An 18,883-nucleotide genomic window follows, 5' to 3' on the forward strand; every position below is an offset into this window, starting at 1 on the left:
CCTCCAGTGTGAATGCTTACATGTCCCCAGCCTGTCCCCCGTCTGTCCCCCAGACGGCGTCCTCATCTCCCATCCTCTCCTTAACCCACTTCAGTCAGCCTCCTGCCGCTACCACTCTACAGAGGCTACTCTTGCCATGGTCACCGGTGCCTTCACACAAACAACCCAGAGCTCTTCATCCCAGAGCTCCACTCCCCAGGCCTTCCCTCACACTGAAAGAGCACTGCCACACGCCCAGTCGCTGGGACCAAAAACCTGCACTTGAGTTATCCTGCTCCAATCTGTTAGAACTTCTTGTTATCTCTACCTTCACTGGTACCCTGACCGCTTTTCTGTCACTTCTGACTTGTATCGCTGCCACTGCCTAACTTCTCTGCCTCCACTCTGCCTCCCAACAGAGTACAGTCTGTTCTCCCCAAAGCAGCCAGGAGAGCCTCTTAAATTAAGAGTACTTTATGCGGCTGCTCCAGATCTGCCAGAGGTTTCCCATCAAACAAATACCTTCTTCCCGTGGCCTGCAAGTTACGAGGCCCTGTGCGGTACGGCATTGTCCTTCTGTGACCTCATCACCTATGTTCTTTCCCTCGTTCCTCACTCTGATCACAATGGCCACCTTGCTTTTCCTTGAACACACAGCATGTTCCTGTCTCAGAGCCTTGCCCTCGTCCCCTCTGCCCGTAATGCCAGCGTTCCTGCTCTTCCTCAGTTCAGCCAGGTGCTGGGTTCAAACATCACCTCTTCAGAGAGGCTCTTCCTGATTTTTCTAGGAAGCCCCTCTAATCACTTTATCCCTTTACCTTGCTTTCTCTTCTACCTTGCTTTCTCTTGAAATAGTCATCTTTTAAAAAATACTCATTGGGGCTTCCCTGGTGGCGCAGTGGTTGAGAGTCCGCCTGCCGATGCAGGGGACACGGGTTCGTGCCCCAGTCCGGGAGGATCCCACATGCCGCGGAGCAGCTGGGCCCGTGAGCCATGGCCGCTGAGCCTGCGCGTCCGGAGCCTGTGCTCCGCAACGGGAGAGGCCACAACAGTGAGAGGCCCGCGTACCACAAAAAAAAAATAAATAAAAATTAAAAATACTCATTAAAAAAAAACATAGTTTGCTATACACCTGAAACTAACACAACACTGTAAATCAATTGTACTCCAATTAAAAAAAAATACATTTACGTCTTCCACAGTTGCTCCATAAAGGCAAGAACTTTATTTATCCAACCTATTCTCTCCTCCACCCCCCACATGTAGAAAAGTGACACAGAGTACGTATTCGGTGGGTATTTATGACATGAGCAACTTCTTGGTAGCATTTAGCGTTTAGACCACATTCTTCTTGAACCTCTCCTGGTGTCTCTTATGATTTTCTGCTGGGTTTCCTACCACTGTAGCGGCTCCTCTGGGGATTTGTCCCTTAAGTGCTGATAGTCCCTACAGATCTATCTTCTACCCACTTTTTTTTTTTTTTTTTTTTTTTTTTTTTTGCGGTACGTGGGCCTCTCGCTGCCGTGGCCTCTCCCGTTGCAGAGCACAGGCTCCGGACGCGCAGGCTCAGCGGCCATGGCTCACGGGCCCAGCCGCTCCGCGGCATGTGGGATCTTCCTGGACCAGGGCACAAACCCGTGTCCCCTGCATCGGCAGGTGGACTCTCAACCACTGCGCCACCAGGGAAGCCCACCCACTTTTCATTTTACATACTTTCTCTGCATTTGAACAGCTACACTTAATTCCCTCCCTCTAGCTCAGATTCATGCTCCAATCCTATATATTCAAATGATTACTAGACACTGCCATTCTGCTGTCTCGCAGGTACATCAAGCTTAGCTTGGCTACAAAGAAATGCCCCTCTTCCAACCCAAATGCTCTCCTTCCTGCATTTCCTAGCTCTCCACATGCAAGCACCATTCCTGCCTCTCTCAAGCATGTGCTAAGCACTCCAAGTGGCCTGTAGCTCCAAGAAAAGGCCTGTGTCTGATCCAGTACCCACTGAGGGGTCTCTTTTCAAAAGGACAAGCCTCCTCTCCTAAATTCTGCCTTGATAGGAGCAGGCAGTGAATGGCCTAAGTATTCCTTCCCTGCAGGCCATGCAGCTGACTTTCCCCCCTACAGGTTTGCTATAGGGAGGAGTAACACAATCCCAACTACCTCTCACTTGAAAATGATTTATTATTCAAATGATAAAATCTTACCATAGGAATTCAGAATGGATGACAGAAAGGTCCTTACAGCTGTCGCTTAGCAGGCTAACTAGAGTAAAGCCTTTTGAAGCACTACTGGCACCCTAATCCTGGGCAACTTCACATGCAGGCAATAGGAGGACAGCAGGGATGGTTAACACCATTATCCGAGGATCAGGACACACATCAGAACTGCCTAGGCAGTACAGTCTGGGACTCAGCTTCAAACTACACGGAACCTGTTTCTGCCTGTGGACCAGATAGTTCAGTTATCGCCCCACCCTACCACCACAGCATGCGTCATCTGTGTGTGCGTGTGTGCACTGCACGTGCATGTGTGTCCTCAGGTGTGGAAGGAGAAGCCAAAAATCTCTCCTGCTGCCTTTAATAGCAATTGTTTTGTGATGAGAAAAGCAATGGCAACATTTAAAATCATAATGATTATTAAAGCTCAAATGTGTATACTTTACTTTCTTTTGATAGGTTTCTCTTAATAAAGTTCTAATGATCATTTCAGGAACCTACTTTCATTTGGGAAAAACAGGACCATACCATGTGTACAAGACAGAAGTTTCTACAGACGCTTTAGGAACGAAAAGATCTTACCAGAGTTACTATTGCACATTCAGCCGTTAGTTGTGCGGCACTAAAAAGAGTGCGAACAAATCTGTAAATGAATTTGTGTTCAGGATCATGCTTAAAGTATTCCTCTGGAACCTTTTCTCGCTGAAAGGAGAAAACATGCAATATAAGTATCCCTTGAAGAAAAATACTTAAAAGTACCCTTAAGATAGCAGTCTTCACACTTGGGCCCACGTGCCCCTCAAAAGAATTTTGATTGGGTGATATGTCTTGTAGTCTTTTAAACATAAACAATGGGATCCTAAAATACCACAGAGATCCAATACTCACCACCATTCATTAAAGAAAAATACAGGCACAACCTCAGAAAATTTATATATTTCCACCTTCCTCCCCACAGAATTCTAACCAAATGTAAACTACTGGGTTGGCCAAAAAGTTCAATTGGTTTTAAGTAAAAATAAAAGACACAGTTTTCATTTTCACCAAGAATTTTATTAGACAATATATTCACTAAACGAACAAAATTTTTGGCCAACCCAATATTTTTAGGCTCAAAAGTCTTGCTGATCACCATATGTCACATTTTCTGTCACACATTTCCAGTGTCCTGTAACCATAAGGCTCTAAGAATGTGCTGTCCTATACAGCAGTCACCAGACACATGTGGCCACAGAGCACCCGAAGAAGTGAATTTTAAAACTTTGTCATTTTAATTGGTTTAAAATTTAAACAGTTTTCTAGTTTTCTTCTTAAAGGTCTTACCATATTAGGTTTATTTACAAATATTTATATTGTTTGATGCTATGGAAAATCATCCTTTCAAAAGATACATTTTCTGTTACTTGGGTATGTTTACTTACCTGCTCACTATTCATACAAAGTGCAACCCGGTTCTTATCCATCAACCCCTTATACAACATGCCTTCGGTAAAATGACTAGACACAACATGGCGGGGGGAAGAAGACTTAAAGGAAGATGAATTTGACTTCGAGCTGGAGGAAGTAATTTTCTTCTAGTAATTAATTTCAAAGCAAATCAGCATGAAATAAACACAACTGTATAAGAGAAAAGTACAACTTCAATAAAACTGACACTTACTGTGAGTGGATGTGATCTCTCATCAAAAATATCCAAGGATCTATCTGCATCTCTATAAAATAAGAATGTGCATTTAAAAAATTAATTCAGGAGTTACTATCTTAGTAAAATATCTGCTAGGAGTAGAGAGAGGGGTAGAGGAAGCTTAACCTTCAACAAAGCAAACAGTTGTATAAACTCTTCTCCTGGATTCCGCCCTTAGAAAGGTTTCCTGACCTATTTTTACTCAGCACATCAAGTTCTGTGAAATCTTTTCTACAACAACCAGCCAGAGTTGCCTTTATAAGCACTGACCCTCCCTAACAGGCAATGCTTGTAAGCCAATATATTTTCACTCCTCTAACCTCACACTGGAATATGCAAGAACATCTTATAAAGCAGTGGTGGTGGGCAATAAATTCTAACTTCAATGAATGTGAATATGACATTCACGGTTTTTTCCCGTTTTTTTTCTCTTTAGCTCTTTATTGTGTATTTCTTCCTGTCTCTTTTAAATAATTTGTTAAAAATGTAATTGTCTTTTTATTTTAAAAGAAACCAGGCTTTTTATTTAAAATTTCACCACACTAATACATTGTGCTCATTTAAACAGCGGTTCTCTAAATGTGGTCTGCAGGCCTCTGGGATTCTCCCCTATCCCCTCTTCGGGAGGCCCAAGAGGTCAAAACTGCTTTTATAAGAATACTAAGACACTACCTGCCCTTCACATTGTGTGACATTTGCTATGGATGTATAAAAGCAAAAGTGGGTAAAACTGCTGGTTTCTGAGCATGAATCAAGGCAGTGGTACCAAACTGAATTAGAAGTCATTCAATTATTCACTGCCACTTGCAGTTAAAATTCTGCTTTAAGAACATCCTTGATAATAGAGTAAAAATTAATAGTGTTCTTAAACCTTGGTCCTTCTTTTTAATATTCTGAATAAGTGGAAAGTATGCATTAAGCACTTTTACATACTGAAATATGGCTGTTAAGGAAAAGCACTTGTGACTTAGTGGCAAGTCATTTTTTTCATAGAACATCATCTTTATTTGAAACACTTTTTTCATCGAACACCATCGTTATTTGAATGTACAACTGACAGTCATTCTTTCAAATATGAACAAAGTGAGCCTGTCACTTCAAGGAAAATAACTCTAAAGTTACTTGTTGTCAATGATAAAATTCAAGCCATCAAGCTAAGAATATCAGGATTTTTGGAAAACTTGTACCTTCTATTGTGAACTTGACAACTTCTCAATACTTAAAAGACTTTTCTGGTAAGATTGGTGGTGATACTAACAAAAGTGAGTTTTTGACACTGTCTAAAGAAATGTGAACCAATACTTTCCAAATGACCAACGTATAATATTATAAAGTCACGTACAGGTAAAAAGATCTACTCAGTATGCATGACAGATCAATGGGTATTAATTTAACACAGTATTTACTACAAGTTCATTGATATGATTTAGAATTCCATTTTAACTAATTTAAGAAACTAGCACATGCAGACTTTTGGTATAGTACCAAAGAATATACCAAATTATCTGAAGGCTTTAAAAATACACCTTTTTCCAACTATATATCTGCACGTGACTGGATCTTCTTCATATGGTTTCTTCAAAACAAATGACTGAAGACAGAATAGATATGAGAATCAGCTGTCTTCTATTAAGGAGATACTTTTCTCTCAACATTTTTTGTTGTGGAAAATAGTTATTTTTCATTAAAAAAAAATGACTTATGTTAAACACTGGGGTTCCCAATCAGGGGTGATTTCGTCCTTCTGGCCATGGCTGGAGACAGTTTTGGTTTTCGTAATGTGGAGGGAAGAAGGTGCTACTGGCAACTAGTGAGCAGAGGCCAAGGGTGCTGCTATGTATCCTATAACACACAGGACAACACCCCAAACAAAGCATTATCTAGTTCAAAATTTCCATAGTGCTAAGGAAAACCCTGTTTTAACATACAATGGATTTAATTTTTTAAATTCTCAATTTCAATTTCTAATACAGTAAATTATCAATATAACCCATATAAACAAACACTCTTTGGGATGCTCGGTAACTTAACAATTAAGAGTCCTAAGATAAAAATGATTCATTTCAATATTGTAATAAAAGCACTCTAATAATAAAAGCTTATGCCAGTAACGTCTATAGTTATTACCTAACACTAAACTTGATACCTTGTAAATTAATTAGCTGGAATAACAAGATAGGTTTTAAAAGAGCTCACCTGTTCTTTATGTGGTAATATATTGCTAAGGTCACACTGTGGAGGGAAAAAAATACATTGTAATAACTGATTTTTATCATATCAGGCCTGAAGACATTTTTAAAAAGGGGTTAGCAAGGAGGGAAGACCTTCCAGAGGCCCAGTGGCCCTGAAATCCTCTAATTCAGAACAGTACCACATGGGTGCTTTCCCCCTTGTTTTAGGTTCTTCGGCTTTTAGCAAAATTAGGAGACCCAAAATGCTAGATATGCTGTTAGAAGGCACGTTTTGGTTGATTATTATAATATATAAATTATTACATATTTCCTCTGTCATTTGTCCTTCTACCCACAAAACCTTCTGTCATGTACAAGTTATATCTATCTAGACACATGCTTAAATTTAAGCCATATAGTAGTTTGTATGTGTGTGTATGGGGGGGGGGGTTTTGTTAGCCCCTGCATTTCAGTTGATTTAGTTCGCTATCCACCTACCCATCCGTTTTCCATTATTTCCCTAAAAGTAAATAATAAAAGCACTCTATACCAAAATGACTTAAAATCACTTTTACATAATTATTAGAAAATTTCATAGCAAAATTTTATAGCCACAAAACTGATGATAGGTCTAGCTATCCTGAAATAAGCAGTGCTAATAATACAGCATAATACTACACAGTATACTATTAATGACAGGTATTTCCAAATTATTTTAAATAAAGTATTAACGAACAGATAGATACAAGTCCTTAGGTACTCTTTTTTTTTTTTTTTTTTTTTGCAGTACACGGGCCTCTCACTGTTGTGGCCTCTCCCATTGCGGACCACAGGCTCCAGACGCGCAGACTCAGCGGCCATGGCTCACGGGCCCAGCCACTCTGCGGCATGTGGGATCTTCCTGGACCGGGGCACGAACCCGTGTCCCCTGCATCGGCAGGCGGACTCTCAACCACTGCACCACCAGGGAAGCCCCTTAAGTACTCTTTTTTAAGTTACTATATTCCTAAGTTATTCACAGATGTTGTATATTAGGCAACAAAGGGGTTCTCTGGTTAAGTTTTATGCTCCCCTTTGCTCTCAGTGTCTAAAATGAAACTCAAAATAATTGAGGGAAGGCAAATCTGAATTTTATAATAGGTCTATAGAATCTTAGCACTTGTATTAAGGCCTGTAACACTGTTAGCATCAAAGATGGATACTTCTATAGTGCTTCAAAGTTTCATCTTCAAATTGATTTTAAAATCACAGAATTAGAAGTTTTATGATGGAAAGGACCACTGAACCGTAGATGACATTTAATTAAACAACCCATTTTACAGATAAGGGAACCAAGGCTTAATACTGACTTACCCAAGGTCCCACCAATTATCAGAAGCAGTTCTCTTTCTCCTGCCCTCTAACCAAATAGTGGCTCCCAAGCTCGGCTGCACACCGGGATCATCTGAGAAGCTTTAAAAACTGCCTGGCTTCTGCTTCAAGATGTTCTGATTTAACCGGCACTGGGTATGACTTGGGCATCAGGATTGTTTTTAAAGATCCCCAGATGACTGCAGTGTGCAGCAAAGTTTAGGAATGAATGAGTTAGGGTTAAGATCAGAGAATCACTCGGGATGCTTTTGTCCATATGATCATGCTTCACATCATTCCCCATCCTGTCAAAAGGTGTGTGTGCATGGGTGAGAGACAGACAGACAGACAGGCAGACACTGTGTCTTGGAGGCAGGGGCAGGCGGATGGACTTTGTGCATCCTGAAACATATATCTTGAAAAGTTGCATAAGTGATTCTAATAAGGCTCACCTACCCCACTGAGAACAACTACCCCACTGAAAACTAACCCCATGATAAACATTTTCAAAATCATTCCTAAAAGCCAACTGGCCCTATTTATTTTCTCAGTAAACCTTTATTTCACCAATAATGTATGTGATGAATGATCATTTTAAAAACTTAATGAGAGCAAATTAAAATTTACTATACTTCCAAAAATTAGACTAGGTTGGAAAAAAAAAGGATGAAACCTACTTGTCTGAGCAAGGTTAATCTTTTTTTTTTTTTAATTTTATTTAATTTTATTTTTGGCTGCGTGGGGTCTTTGTTGCTGCGCACAGGCTTTCTCTAGTTGCTGCAAGCGGGGGCTGCTCTTCATTGTGCTGCATGGGCTTCTCATTGTGGTGGCTTCTCTTGTTGCAGAGCATGGGCTCTAGGCGCATGGGCTTCAGTAGTTGTGGTTCGCGGGCTCAGTAGTTGTGGCTCGCGGGCTCTACGGCGCAGGCTCAGTAGTTGTGGCGCACGGGTTTAATTGCTCTGCGGCATGTGGGATCTTCCCAGACCAGGGCTCGAACCCGTGTCCCCCGCGTTGGCAGGTGGATTCTTAGCCACTACACCACCCGGGAAGTCCCTGAGCAAGGTTAATCTTCAAAGTACTTTTGAATTATATACTGGACATCAGACTCTTTTGAATTCAAAAGAAGCTGTGACTCTAGCCAAAGTAGAGTGGTTTTTGTACCCACAGATTCAGTGTCTTCGCTGAATGAAAACATTCCGAGATTATGTGATAAGTGCCCAAACTCAGGACTTTAGAGAGAGATGGGGCTCAGTTTTTGCTGAAACATGATTTGACTGCAACTATTATTGTAAGCAAGAGAGGAAAGTTACATTATTATGACTGTGAACTTGCTGTCTTTAATTAAAGTAGAAGTTACTGATAATTTAAATAGCTAAAAAAAAAGCTGGCACATTAAAAACCAATTAAAAATATAATTAGCATATAAACTTAAGATGAAAAATAAAATTAAGGATAAGGATATTAATATTTTCAAATAGCATTTCCCAAACTGTGTCCTGGAAAATCAACGTTCATATCCTAAGGAGATGTTAATGTTTCGTGGACAACCGCGAGGGAGGAGGCAAGAAGCTCTGCATCCCGTTTGGTTTTTTTCTCTTAAATAAACTTGAAAGGTTCATCATTAGGGTGTTTTGAAAGTGCGTCTCCAATTGTGGACTATGAGGTGCTCCCAGAAATTAAGGAATAGTTTTCGTCATCATGACACTGTTCGTGTCTTCTTAAGTATAAGCCTGACCACAGACATGTTTCTGAAACCTCATCTCTTTTATTGTTCTCTGCTGTGATTGATACGGTTGTGTGTTGGAGATATATTTATATATATAAACAAAAATTAAATCTATTAAGTTAAAACCTCAGTTGAACAAATTTCTTCTACAAAGGAATTAAGCTTGAGTGTATATTTCTTAAGACTGGTTTGATATATTTTCCCCCTCTTTGGGGGACAGGAAGGAGAAGTAAAATTTCATACAGAAATAGTGCAGGAAAAAAAATGCACAGTGGGATAAATCTGACAAAATCCAATTAAATTTAAATGCAGATTCACTTTGGTGCCAGTAGGGGACAATCTGTTCCTTCTTCTAAGAGTAGCTTCCAAAGTAGTATATGTTGTTTTAGGACTACAGCTCATAAAGAAATAATTTTTTCTAGAAACAGCCAATAAAAAGTACCTCTCTTTCTCATTATGTTCAACAATGTCTTAACAACAGAAATGCGTCAAATAAAGATTTATACTTTTTCTGGGATTTCTTATTTGCTAACTGGCTTTCCCTTCTATCATGCACTCTAAGATTACAATGGAAACTGAAAATTCATATTTAGGTCCTTGAAATCAATATATAGTTGACACCAGTTTTTTAACCTGATCACTGAAAAGGACAATTCAAATGGATGAAATTATGTATGGCTAGGATGCTTTTAGCGATAAGGGGGTCTGTCACTCAGCCCTTGGCAACCTAGTTGTACTCACCATTTTATTGTGGTTCTAAGATTAGGCTGGCTGACTGTGCTGTCATCTAGAAATATTGTTGAGCATGAGCTATACTTTTTAGTAAGCTGCCCTGGAGATACCTGAAGGGGAAGGGAAATAGAAGAAAATGTCACAGTAAGTTAAACCTATAAAAGTGTGTTTTTTTCCTTGGTTAAAATGTCAAACGATAAAGCATTAAGATTTTTCTTACACTCCATGAACTCCCTGAGTGTGATATCATGTGCAGCTCTATGGGAAACCTCTATACTCTGACTTCCACAGACAAGCTTTGAGAAATGAGTTATAAAATGCTGCTTTGATATAGTACCTATAATCAAACCTGGCAAGCACCTATTACAAATTACCTTTATAATAATGTAAAAAGTTTAGAATAAGATTTCAGGGTTTTCTCCTTAAGCAATGAAATGCAGCTGAGATTTCCTATTTCTATTCATTTACTACAATAAAACGTAATGCTTTATATAATACCGACATAGGAGTATTTCACTGCAGTAAATGAACACCAGTAATAAATGTATTACTTCAGGAGACAGTGTGACGAAACAAACGTTTTCGAATCAGAGGCTGGGCATGCCAGAGCTGCTCTATCACTAAAAAGCTGGGGGCCGTAAGTCTCTCTGGGCCTCAATTCCCTTATCGGGAGGACAAAAAGGTATTGCTTAAAGATCCTCTCGCATCCAAAAAAACGGATAAAACAACTCGGAGAATTTAACTTCTCACTTCATGTTTAAGTAAGACTGCCATTACATTACTCAAGTGAGAACCTCAGAGAATACTTTCCATTCATTTCAAAATTGTGCTAATTCTGTTCTGTGTGATATCTGACACTCCTGCCTCACCCATGCTGCTCTCTGCCTGCAATGCCTTTTTCTTCCTCCTGTCCCAGCAAGCTTGACCCCATCTTCCTCTAGGATCCCTTTGCCAGCAGGCATACCACAAAACTTCTCACTTTCTGCACACTCACACATCTAGTTTACCAACTGTTCCATGGTCTCAGCTGCTTGCATAGTACTACTCTCTTAAGTAAACAAGCTTCTCCAGGTTAGGAAGATTCTTCTCCTACCTCCAGCTACTGAGCACAGAATCTGGAACAAATTAGGATTCAACAAGGGTTTGAGAAATTATTTAAGATCAGTTACAACTAGAAGGTAAATCTTACTAAAGATACAAATTCGTGAGAGTTTATCTACAGTGGTATTGGATAGGTGACAAAGAATTTTTTGAGACCCTCTAGAGAATGAACTCTCTTTAAAACACTTTAGAAGTATCCATTTATTTGTGAAGAGCCCATGAACACGGCAATAATCAAATACTAAAATGGCCTAAACTATGTTAGGACAATTCTCTTCCTTAAAGTAAGGCCAATAACCAAATCCCAATCACTGAAAGCAACTGGAAGGAACAGTAGCATTCTTTAATACCACAGAATACAAACAATTTTAAAGCTGGGTTTTGTTTTTGGTTTTCGTTTGTTTTACTAATTCAGATGAGCCTTCCTTCCTCCTACTAATATAAAACAGTCTTCACCATGCTGTCACACTCTCCCATCGGCGTCCTCCACAAATACGTGAAAGGTGAGGCAGGGAGAAAATCTAGTTGATGCTTTTTAAAATACAGAGCATTTAAATAAAAATTGCCAGTATCCAATAATCAGAAATATCCAAATGGTACATAAAACACCATTTTGCTTGTTTCAGATGCTTTATGCAAAGCCACTTATTCCTTATTAACAAAAAGTTCTAGATGTAACATATTTGAAAAGTACCACTATTTGGAAGACTAATTTCTCCTTCAAGCTAGAAATGTTTTAAAGTAAAACTCTGATATGGCCCTTAAGCTATTTGGTTAATGTGTAATTTTAGAATCTCAAAAAACAGATACAGCATGAAAAATGAAAATTCACTCATTCAAATACTTTGATTCTAAACGAAGCAGGTTATCTTTTAAGGTCACTACTATTAGGGTATAATATGACATACACTACACGTAATAAAAGTCAATTCTGACCAAAAATCTATATATATGAGGGGAATAAAAATAGTAAGGAAATGTACCAAAATATAGACTAGTTGGTAGAGCTCCGGGTGCTATTTATCCTGTTTTCCTCTATTAAAAAAAGTTTTTTCTATTATGAAAGTATATTTATTTGTCTTTGGAAATATTAGTGCTAAAACATTTAAAATTTTTAATTAGATGTGGTCTATAGTCCTATGGGGGCTCATTTAATGTATCAGCAACTTACAGTCTACTGGCTCGATCCTACAGAAGAAACACTTCCACAGGCCTACTCCTGAAACTATTCAAACTTTCCAGCATCTAGTATTCACTAAAGGATGGCAGAATTGAAGCCTCTGAGCAAAGCCTAGATATGTTAGCTGCCAGCAGATTACTTTCCTCTCATCTTGCTTGAAAATTTAAGATAACTGTCCTTTATGATTAAAGCCTTACCATAGCTGGCTCACAACCTCAATAAACTACACTGACACACATAAGGGTATAAAATGCAAATACAAAAAAAATCAAGTAGCAAAAAACACTACTGACAGTTTAATGTTCATAGGTATTATTTCAATTGGTCACTGAAGAAGAGCATTTATCTTCATTCAGCACTAAGGACAGAACAGATGGACTTTTACAATCTTTACAAGGGGAAAGGCTGCTTAGCAGACTTCAGGTTTAGTGGTGAAGACTAGAAAATAACCATACCTAGGAGGCTAGTGACTAACAACCCCCAAAACTTATCATTGTTGAAATCCTGCCCCCACCCAATGAATCTTCCCATTGTGCCTACTGCCTCTGATTTTAACCCACTGAAAGAATAAAGCTGAAGTTCACTTTTTTCCTCCCCCTTTTCACAAGTTTTGGATATGTTTATTAAGAATCGATGACTTTAACTGAAAAATTTGTAATACTCCATCTATGTTGCACATTAATGGACAATATGGTAGGGTGAGTGGTTTGAACAGAATTCATACTCAAGGCCTTAGTAGAAAAGTATAATATTCTAATTATAGGTATAACCAAAAATATTGTCTGAATTAATATCGTTAATTATATTGAATTAAAACTTCAAACTTAGAACGTGTATTCAAAGAATACATCTAAGTTTGAGTAGACTGACCACAAATCTATTTCCTCTCCCCCTTCTTTCAGAGATATCATCTCATTAGAATTAAAGGCACTTTAAAAGGCTATACATAAGATAGGGTAAACAGCAGATGATTTTCAGTGTTTGAAAGGTGAAAAGACTAGATAAAGGAGTGGTAACTGACATGGCAGAACAGAGGAAGCACAACCGTGGTACCTACAGAGAGTGACTAAGACAGGAACAAGAAAACCAGTTTGTCTTACAGAACCCAAGGCAGGCTCAGAGGTCAGAGGTGTGGTCCCCAAATCCTTGCAGTGAGGCCCATCAGTTAACGAGCTGTCCAAGTGATGCTTCCAATTAGATCTTAACAGCCAGCCAGGGACCATCACACGTTTGAGGGAAGCCCCCAACAAGTAAGAGATCAAAACAGGAAGAAGGAATGGGACTTCCCTGGTGGTGCAGTGGTTAAGAATCCACCTGCCAATGCAGGGGACACGGGTTCGAGCCCTGGCCCAGGAAGATCCCACATACCACAGAGCAACTAAGCCCGTGTGCCACAACTACTGAGCCTGCGCTCTAGAGCCCATGAGCCACAGCTACTGAAGCCCACACACCCTAGAGCCCGTGCTCCACAACAAGAGAAGCCACCGCAATGAGAAGCCCACGCACGGCAACAAAGAGTAGCCCCAGCTCACTGCAACTAGAGAAAGCCCGCACGCAGAAACCAAGACCCAATGCAGCCAAAAAATAAATAAATAAAATAAAATAAAAGGATGCTTTAAAAAAAAAAAAAAAAAACAGGAAGAAGGAATTGATGGGAGTGATAAAACTCAGGAGCAAATGAAAACTTGAAATTGAATCAGTGAAAAAAGGAATGACAGGATATAAGAGAACTCTATAAATTGAAAATAAGGTAGACAAAACAATATATTCAACAGGATTAGAGCATAGTCAAGGAAATCTCCAGGAAGCAGGACAAAAAGAAAATGCAAAGCAGGAGGGGAAAAAAGTTAGCGATCTGCTAAGTCTAAGACTTCCAACATCTGAATAATAGGAACCTGGAAGAAAAAAACAGAATATCAAAGAAACACACAAAAAAGGTCTATACCAAACCAAATTATGAAATTTCAAAATCCCAGGGAGACAGAAGGTACTAAAAGGTTCCAGAGAAGGAAGGGATGGGGGGAAATGACTAAAATCGGTAATGTACAATGTATCATACAATGTCAACAGGTTTAAGAGCAACATTGTAAATGAGAAGATGAGAGGGAAATGTCTTTAGAACTGCAAAAATTAGTTTCAACCTAGGATTCTATACTTTATCAAATAGAAGGAGTTTCAGAGAGGCTAGATCTCTATAAACTTTCTGCCCATGTGCCCTTTTCTCAGGAAAATGTGCTCCAGTAAAACAAGGAAGTATAACGAGGGAAACAGAATCTAGGACATAGGGGATCCAACACAAGAGAGCAGAGTTATGTGAGATCCCAGATGACTTCACACAGATATCCCAGGAAAAGAGGCACAGAGCAGGCCTAGGGGAACACCAGTCTATATGGGAGTAGGAAGACAAAAGATTGGGGAAAAGTGTCTCCAAGAAAAAAATGGAACAGATGTGGCTTAGTAGATGGAAAATATTTTTGATAGGCATGTGACAAATGGTAAAACATTTGGGGAAAAAAATAGCTGTTAGAAAACAGGCAAGTGAATATAGTCAGGAAATTAATTCCACAGAAAAAATGAAGAATGTGAAAGCAGGGAGACCGGGCAGGGAGCTACTTACTGCATCTGGCTGTGTGAGATCACGTTGGCTAGGAAAAGGGGGATTGGATTATCCCAGAGAAGTGCAAAAGTGCTCCAATGTCATTAATATTTAAGAAAAAGAATGAAGGGTGTACAAGGAGGAGGCACAGTCAGAGAACTATATGGCTCAGCAATGCACACACAAATTTGCAGAGTCGTAGTAATGTAAACATTGATTCTGATTTAATAAAAACTGATACATGTTGAGGGAACACAGGCAGGGAAATAACGTCATGGTGGAGTGAAGAAGCTAAGCTTTCACCTACTATGACAAGAAGTCAATGGACAGTGCTAAAAATTAACCTACCTATTATACTTTTATTACTTTGGTTAGAAAATAAGATCAAAAAAATAAGGCAGAATTTAAGGCAGATCTTTATACTACAACCATATTATTGAAATTTAACTTAAATGTCAGAACCCTTAAAAAATGGGCACTACTAAGTCAAAGACTTTCCTGAATACATTTGATAATTAGGAAAATAGAGATTTAGAAAATCTACAAAAAAGATTCTACAGTATTGGATCCATCATATTTTTTAGGAATCATGGAGACATATTTTTAATTCAAACTATTAATTTCTTAACTTTTCAACTGTTTACTTACATGGTTTAAATGGTTGCTCTTCCTCTTTTCTCGCACTAAGAATAAAAAAAATTAACTGATGAATTCTGATACAAATGCCATAGAAAAATAAAAGTAGTCGCTAATTATTTGATGGGTTACCAATAACACAATGAGATAAAATTCCATTCTATTTTTTAAAATTATTTCCAACAAAATATATAATTTAAATCACCCAGCAAGATGAGTCCTATAAATAAAATCTAAAAACTTAGTTTTACCTTTTTGACCTAATAGATATTCTGTATTAGGTACAAATGAAGGACTCCCCATTTACAAAAGAAAAGGACAAAGCAAATTAGGCCAGGTGAGAAACTTAGCTAATAAAAAAATTTACCTGCTGCCTAGCTGAACTACTAGCCAGTAGTATTTTCTAATTCTTCATTTACACACAGCTTACTTTAATTACCACAATCTACAGATGACGACCCTAAGAACTAGTTTCTGGCCAGGCACTCGTCTCTAAACGCACCAGTATCTCTGGAAGCATCCTGAACCACTTAATGGTAACCTACTCAAATACCTTACTGAAAAAATACACAACTGGAAAGTAACCTATGTTAAAGGTAAATTTTAAAATGAGTGTGCCAACCTAAATGAACACATCTACAGCACACAAAACTGTTTTGCTCCAACAAAGGCCAGAAAAATAAAAGCTTGAAGAGGGTCTCAGGCCACACTCTTGCTCACATTGCCTCCTTTAACTCCAGACGGGCATCAAAGGCACGGATTCCTTAAGGCTGAAGAGAGAGACAGGCATGGGGCAGCTTTTCTTTTACTGTCTCCAGAGCCCCTCTACATGTGAGCAGCTCATGGCTCTGGAAGAAACTGAGAAACAGAGCAATCCTAACCAGAAATGAGTGGCTCAAGTACAAACACTAGAAAAATGCAAGTTAGAAACCCCGGGAGCTTCCAGGTTGGTGAACATGTAGTACCCTTGCAGAAGGCATCAAAGCTCTGTGCCCTGTCCCCATGCCTGGCCCTTTGCATCTCTTCCATCTGGCTGTTCCTGAGTTATATCCTTTTATAAAAACCAGTGATCTAATGGAAAAAAACAAAAAACAAAACAACAACAAAAAAAAACCAAACCTCCATTTTTTATTGTGCTGCATCACTTTAAATATTGTGGAATGTTCACTTCTTGTATTCCTGCTCTCGTTATCAACTGAAAAACTTGGTCATGTATGGCTTTTTAGCAAATAAACTAGGATTTAACATAACACTAAGGAAGACAAGCAGGCAAGCAGGAGTGCAAAAAATTCTACAGTTCTGATTCCCATCTTAAAACAAGGAGGACAAAGGAAATTTATGAGTTTCACATGCTGAGGATAATCTTCTGGGAAACCCCATAAGGCATGTTGCTCTCATTACCCGGGCACAGCACTACATTAGGATGAGAAAGTTTTGAATAGCTTAAAAGTTCTGAGTAGCATAAATCTGGATGTGAGATAGGCTCGTCTGGTTGAACACTGGGTAAAACAGGGCCAAAATCACAAGGCTCAATTCCCATATATAACAACTGATTTTTCTGATTTGATCAAATGAAAACCTAACTGTGACCTAAACCCTATCATTCATCTTTAACATATGTGCTCTTTGGAGCAAGCGGAAAAGGACAAAGTAGCACGGAGAAACAGACCACATCTAAATCATGTGGCCAGTTGACTATGTTGTTAAAGAGGTGGCAAAATGTATAAACAGACAGTCTAAGTGTTCTCCTCACTAAAACACTGACAACTAAAGGAAAGTGTATCATCAACATATTAAAATAAGACAAGTGAATACATGAAAAAGTGAAACATTTAAACCACTGTAAGAGTTTTTCTAAATACTTCCTATAATACACAAAACAAAAACAGTTTTCACTCTTTTTCTCAGGGGAAAAAAAAAAACATTGTCTTACCATCCGTTTGAGATTTGCTCAGGAAAATTGTGCTTGCCCTTGGGTGGTCAGAAGGGTTTGATTCCAAAGCTAAGTCTGTACAGGAAGAAGAGAAAAAGGTGTGGTGATTTAGTTGAGTAGAAAAATACGTGATTTTAAAGATAGCAACACATTGATATAAACCAGTTTTAATAGCCTTGAGAAGAGCTTTTAGTAATGACAAAAAGGCAATTTTAGTAAAGGCACAATATAAAAATTCTATTGGGAAACAGCAAAATTGTAGAAACTCTCCATACATGTGGAATAAAACCATGGCTATGTCTTAGACTTCTTTCACTTGCACCTAAATAATCGATGCCATTTTTAGATGAATCATATATGTGACTCCCCTCCTACTTATCAATTAAAAATTCAGTCACCCTCCTTTAAAGCTGATATTACTAGCACATTCCAGGAACAGTCTCAAGAAGCAAGTTATGCTGTGGCCAACTACTGTCAGATACCAGCTCAATGTATCAAATATGCCAAAACCAAGTGAGTTGCTTTTGGCAAATGTTCTTCAGACAATCAAATGGCTAATTCTAACTCCATTCAACAAATGAACTCATTTAACTGGCTGTGGTTTATCTGGGGGCTTTTCATCATGGCAGATTTAAGAGGACTACAAAAAAGTTCAATGTTCTAATCTATAGGAACACTTCCGTGACAGTGATTTTTAACTTTGCCCTCTATTTCCAAAGCTGAACTCTCACTTCTTCATTCCATGCTGCATGATTAATTTGGGGCTTCAATAAGAGTACTTCCTGGAGCAGATCATAGGGCTACTTGAAAAAAACTTTTGGCAACACCTACATAAAAAGGTGGGTCTGCCTGTAGTCCACCTTGCACCAAGGTGGTACAGTGTCTTCTGTTTAGGCAGAAATACAAAACAAGCACAAGCTACCACATAGGATAATAAGGTTGTTGTTTAAAACAAACAAACATAGAAGCCCTATGACACTTCCTCAGCAAAGTCCATCTCAAACCAATTAACCAATCTTTTAAGAAACTGGACCACGATTCAGATTAAGAGTAATGGTTAAGGCAATTATTTCCCAAACCACATAATAATTGATCTGTTTTTGAAAGAGGGGTTTGATGGTCAAAGTGAAATACAAATATATCCCTGCCTCTTAGAGAATCAAAAGAATACACACATTGATATATTAAAAACTAATTCGTCTAGTAGTGAATTCTGTCTAACCCAGCATTTCACAAATGTATCTACCTAGAATCCCCTTTTCCCACCCAGAATTTTGCACGAACAGTAATTTTGGACTTCCCATTTTAACAGGAATCTGAGCCATCCATTTTAATGTTACTGCCAGCACTAGTAATTTACATAGCTAAACCAACTGCTTTGTTCTTCATGAAAATTCCTTCACTGAATTTGAAGTTTATCAAGCTGCTTTTGAAGAAAATATTCTATTCAACATTTTTATGTAAAAGACCCATACAATTATTTCAAAGTTTTTTTCTCCTACATATTTGAAAAATTAGATAATGGGAAAATAAATTATTTCAGCTGTACACAAAATGACAGGCAGAGACTTTCACAGCT

The 18,883-nt window shown here is 38.6% G+C and overlaps 1 protein-coding gene across 2 annotated transcripts in view; it reads right to left on the bottom strand.

Moving 5' to 3' along the window:
• The window catches only part of CCNYL1 (cyclin Y like 1), a 35,003-nt gene that overhangs the window by 7,875 nt on the left and 8,245 nt on the right, over positions 1-18,883 (bottom strand). Inside the window, exons 2-7 of one of the 2 annotated variants that reach the window (XM_029224691.1) lie at positions 17,305-17,379; positions 15,384-15,418; positions 9,868-9,968; positions 6,076-6,111; positions 3,856-3,907; positions 2,778-2,897 (exon numbers count right to left, since the gene is read on the bottom strand). In XM_029224691.1, coding sequence (XP_029080524.1) covers positions 2,778-2,897; positions 3,856-3,907; positions 6,076-6,111; positions 9,868-9,968; positions 15,384-15,418; positions 17,305-17,379 — 419 coding nt within the window. The remainder of the gene's footprint in view (positions 1-2,777; positions 2,898-3,855; positions 3,908-6,075; positions 6,112-9,867; positions 9,969-15,383; positions 15,419-17,304; positions 17,380-18,883) is intronic. The other variant, XM_029224692.1, reaches the window with a different exon arrangement.

Source organism: Monodon monoceros, unplaced genomic scaffold (genome assembly GCF_005190385.1).
Source record: "Monodon monoceros isolate NGI ecotype Baffin Bay Population unplaced genomic scaffold, NGI_Narwhal_1 Super_Scaffold_16, whole genome shotgun sequence".
In the NCBI taxonomy this organism is placed as follows: Eukaryota; Metazoa; Chordata; class Mammalia; order Artiodactyla; family Monodontidae; genus Monodon; species Monodon monoceros.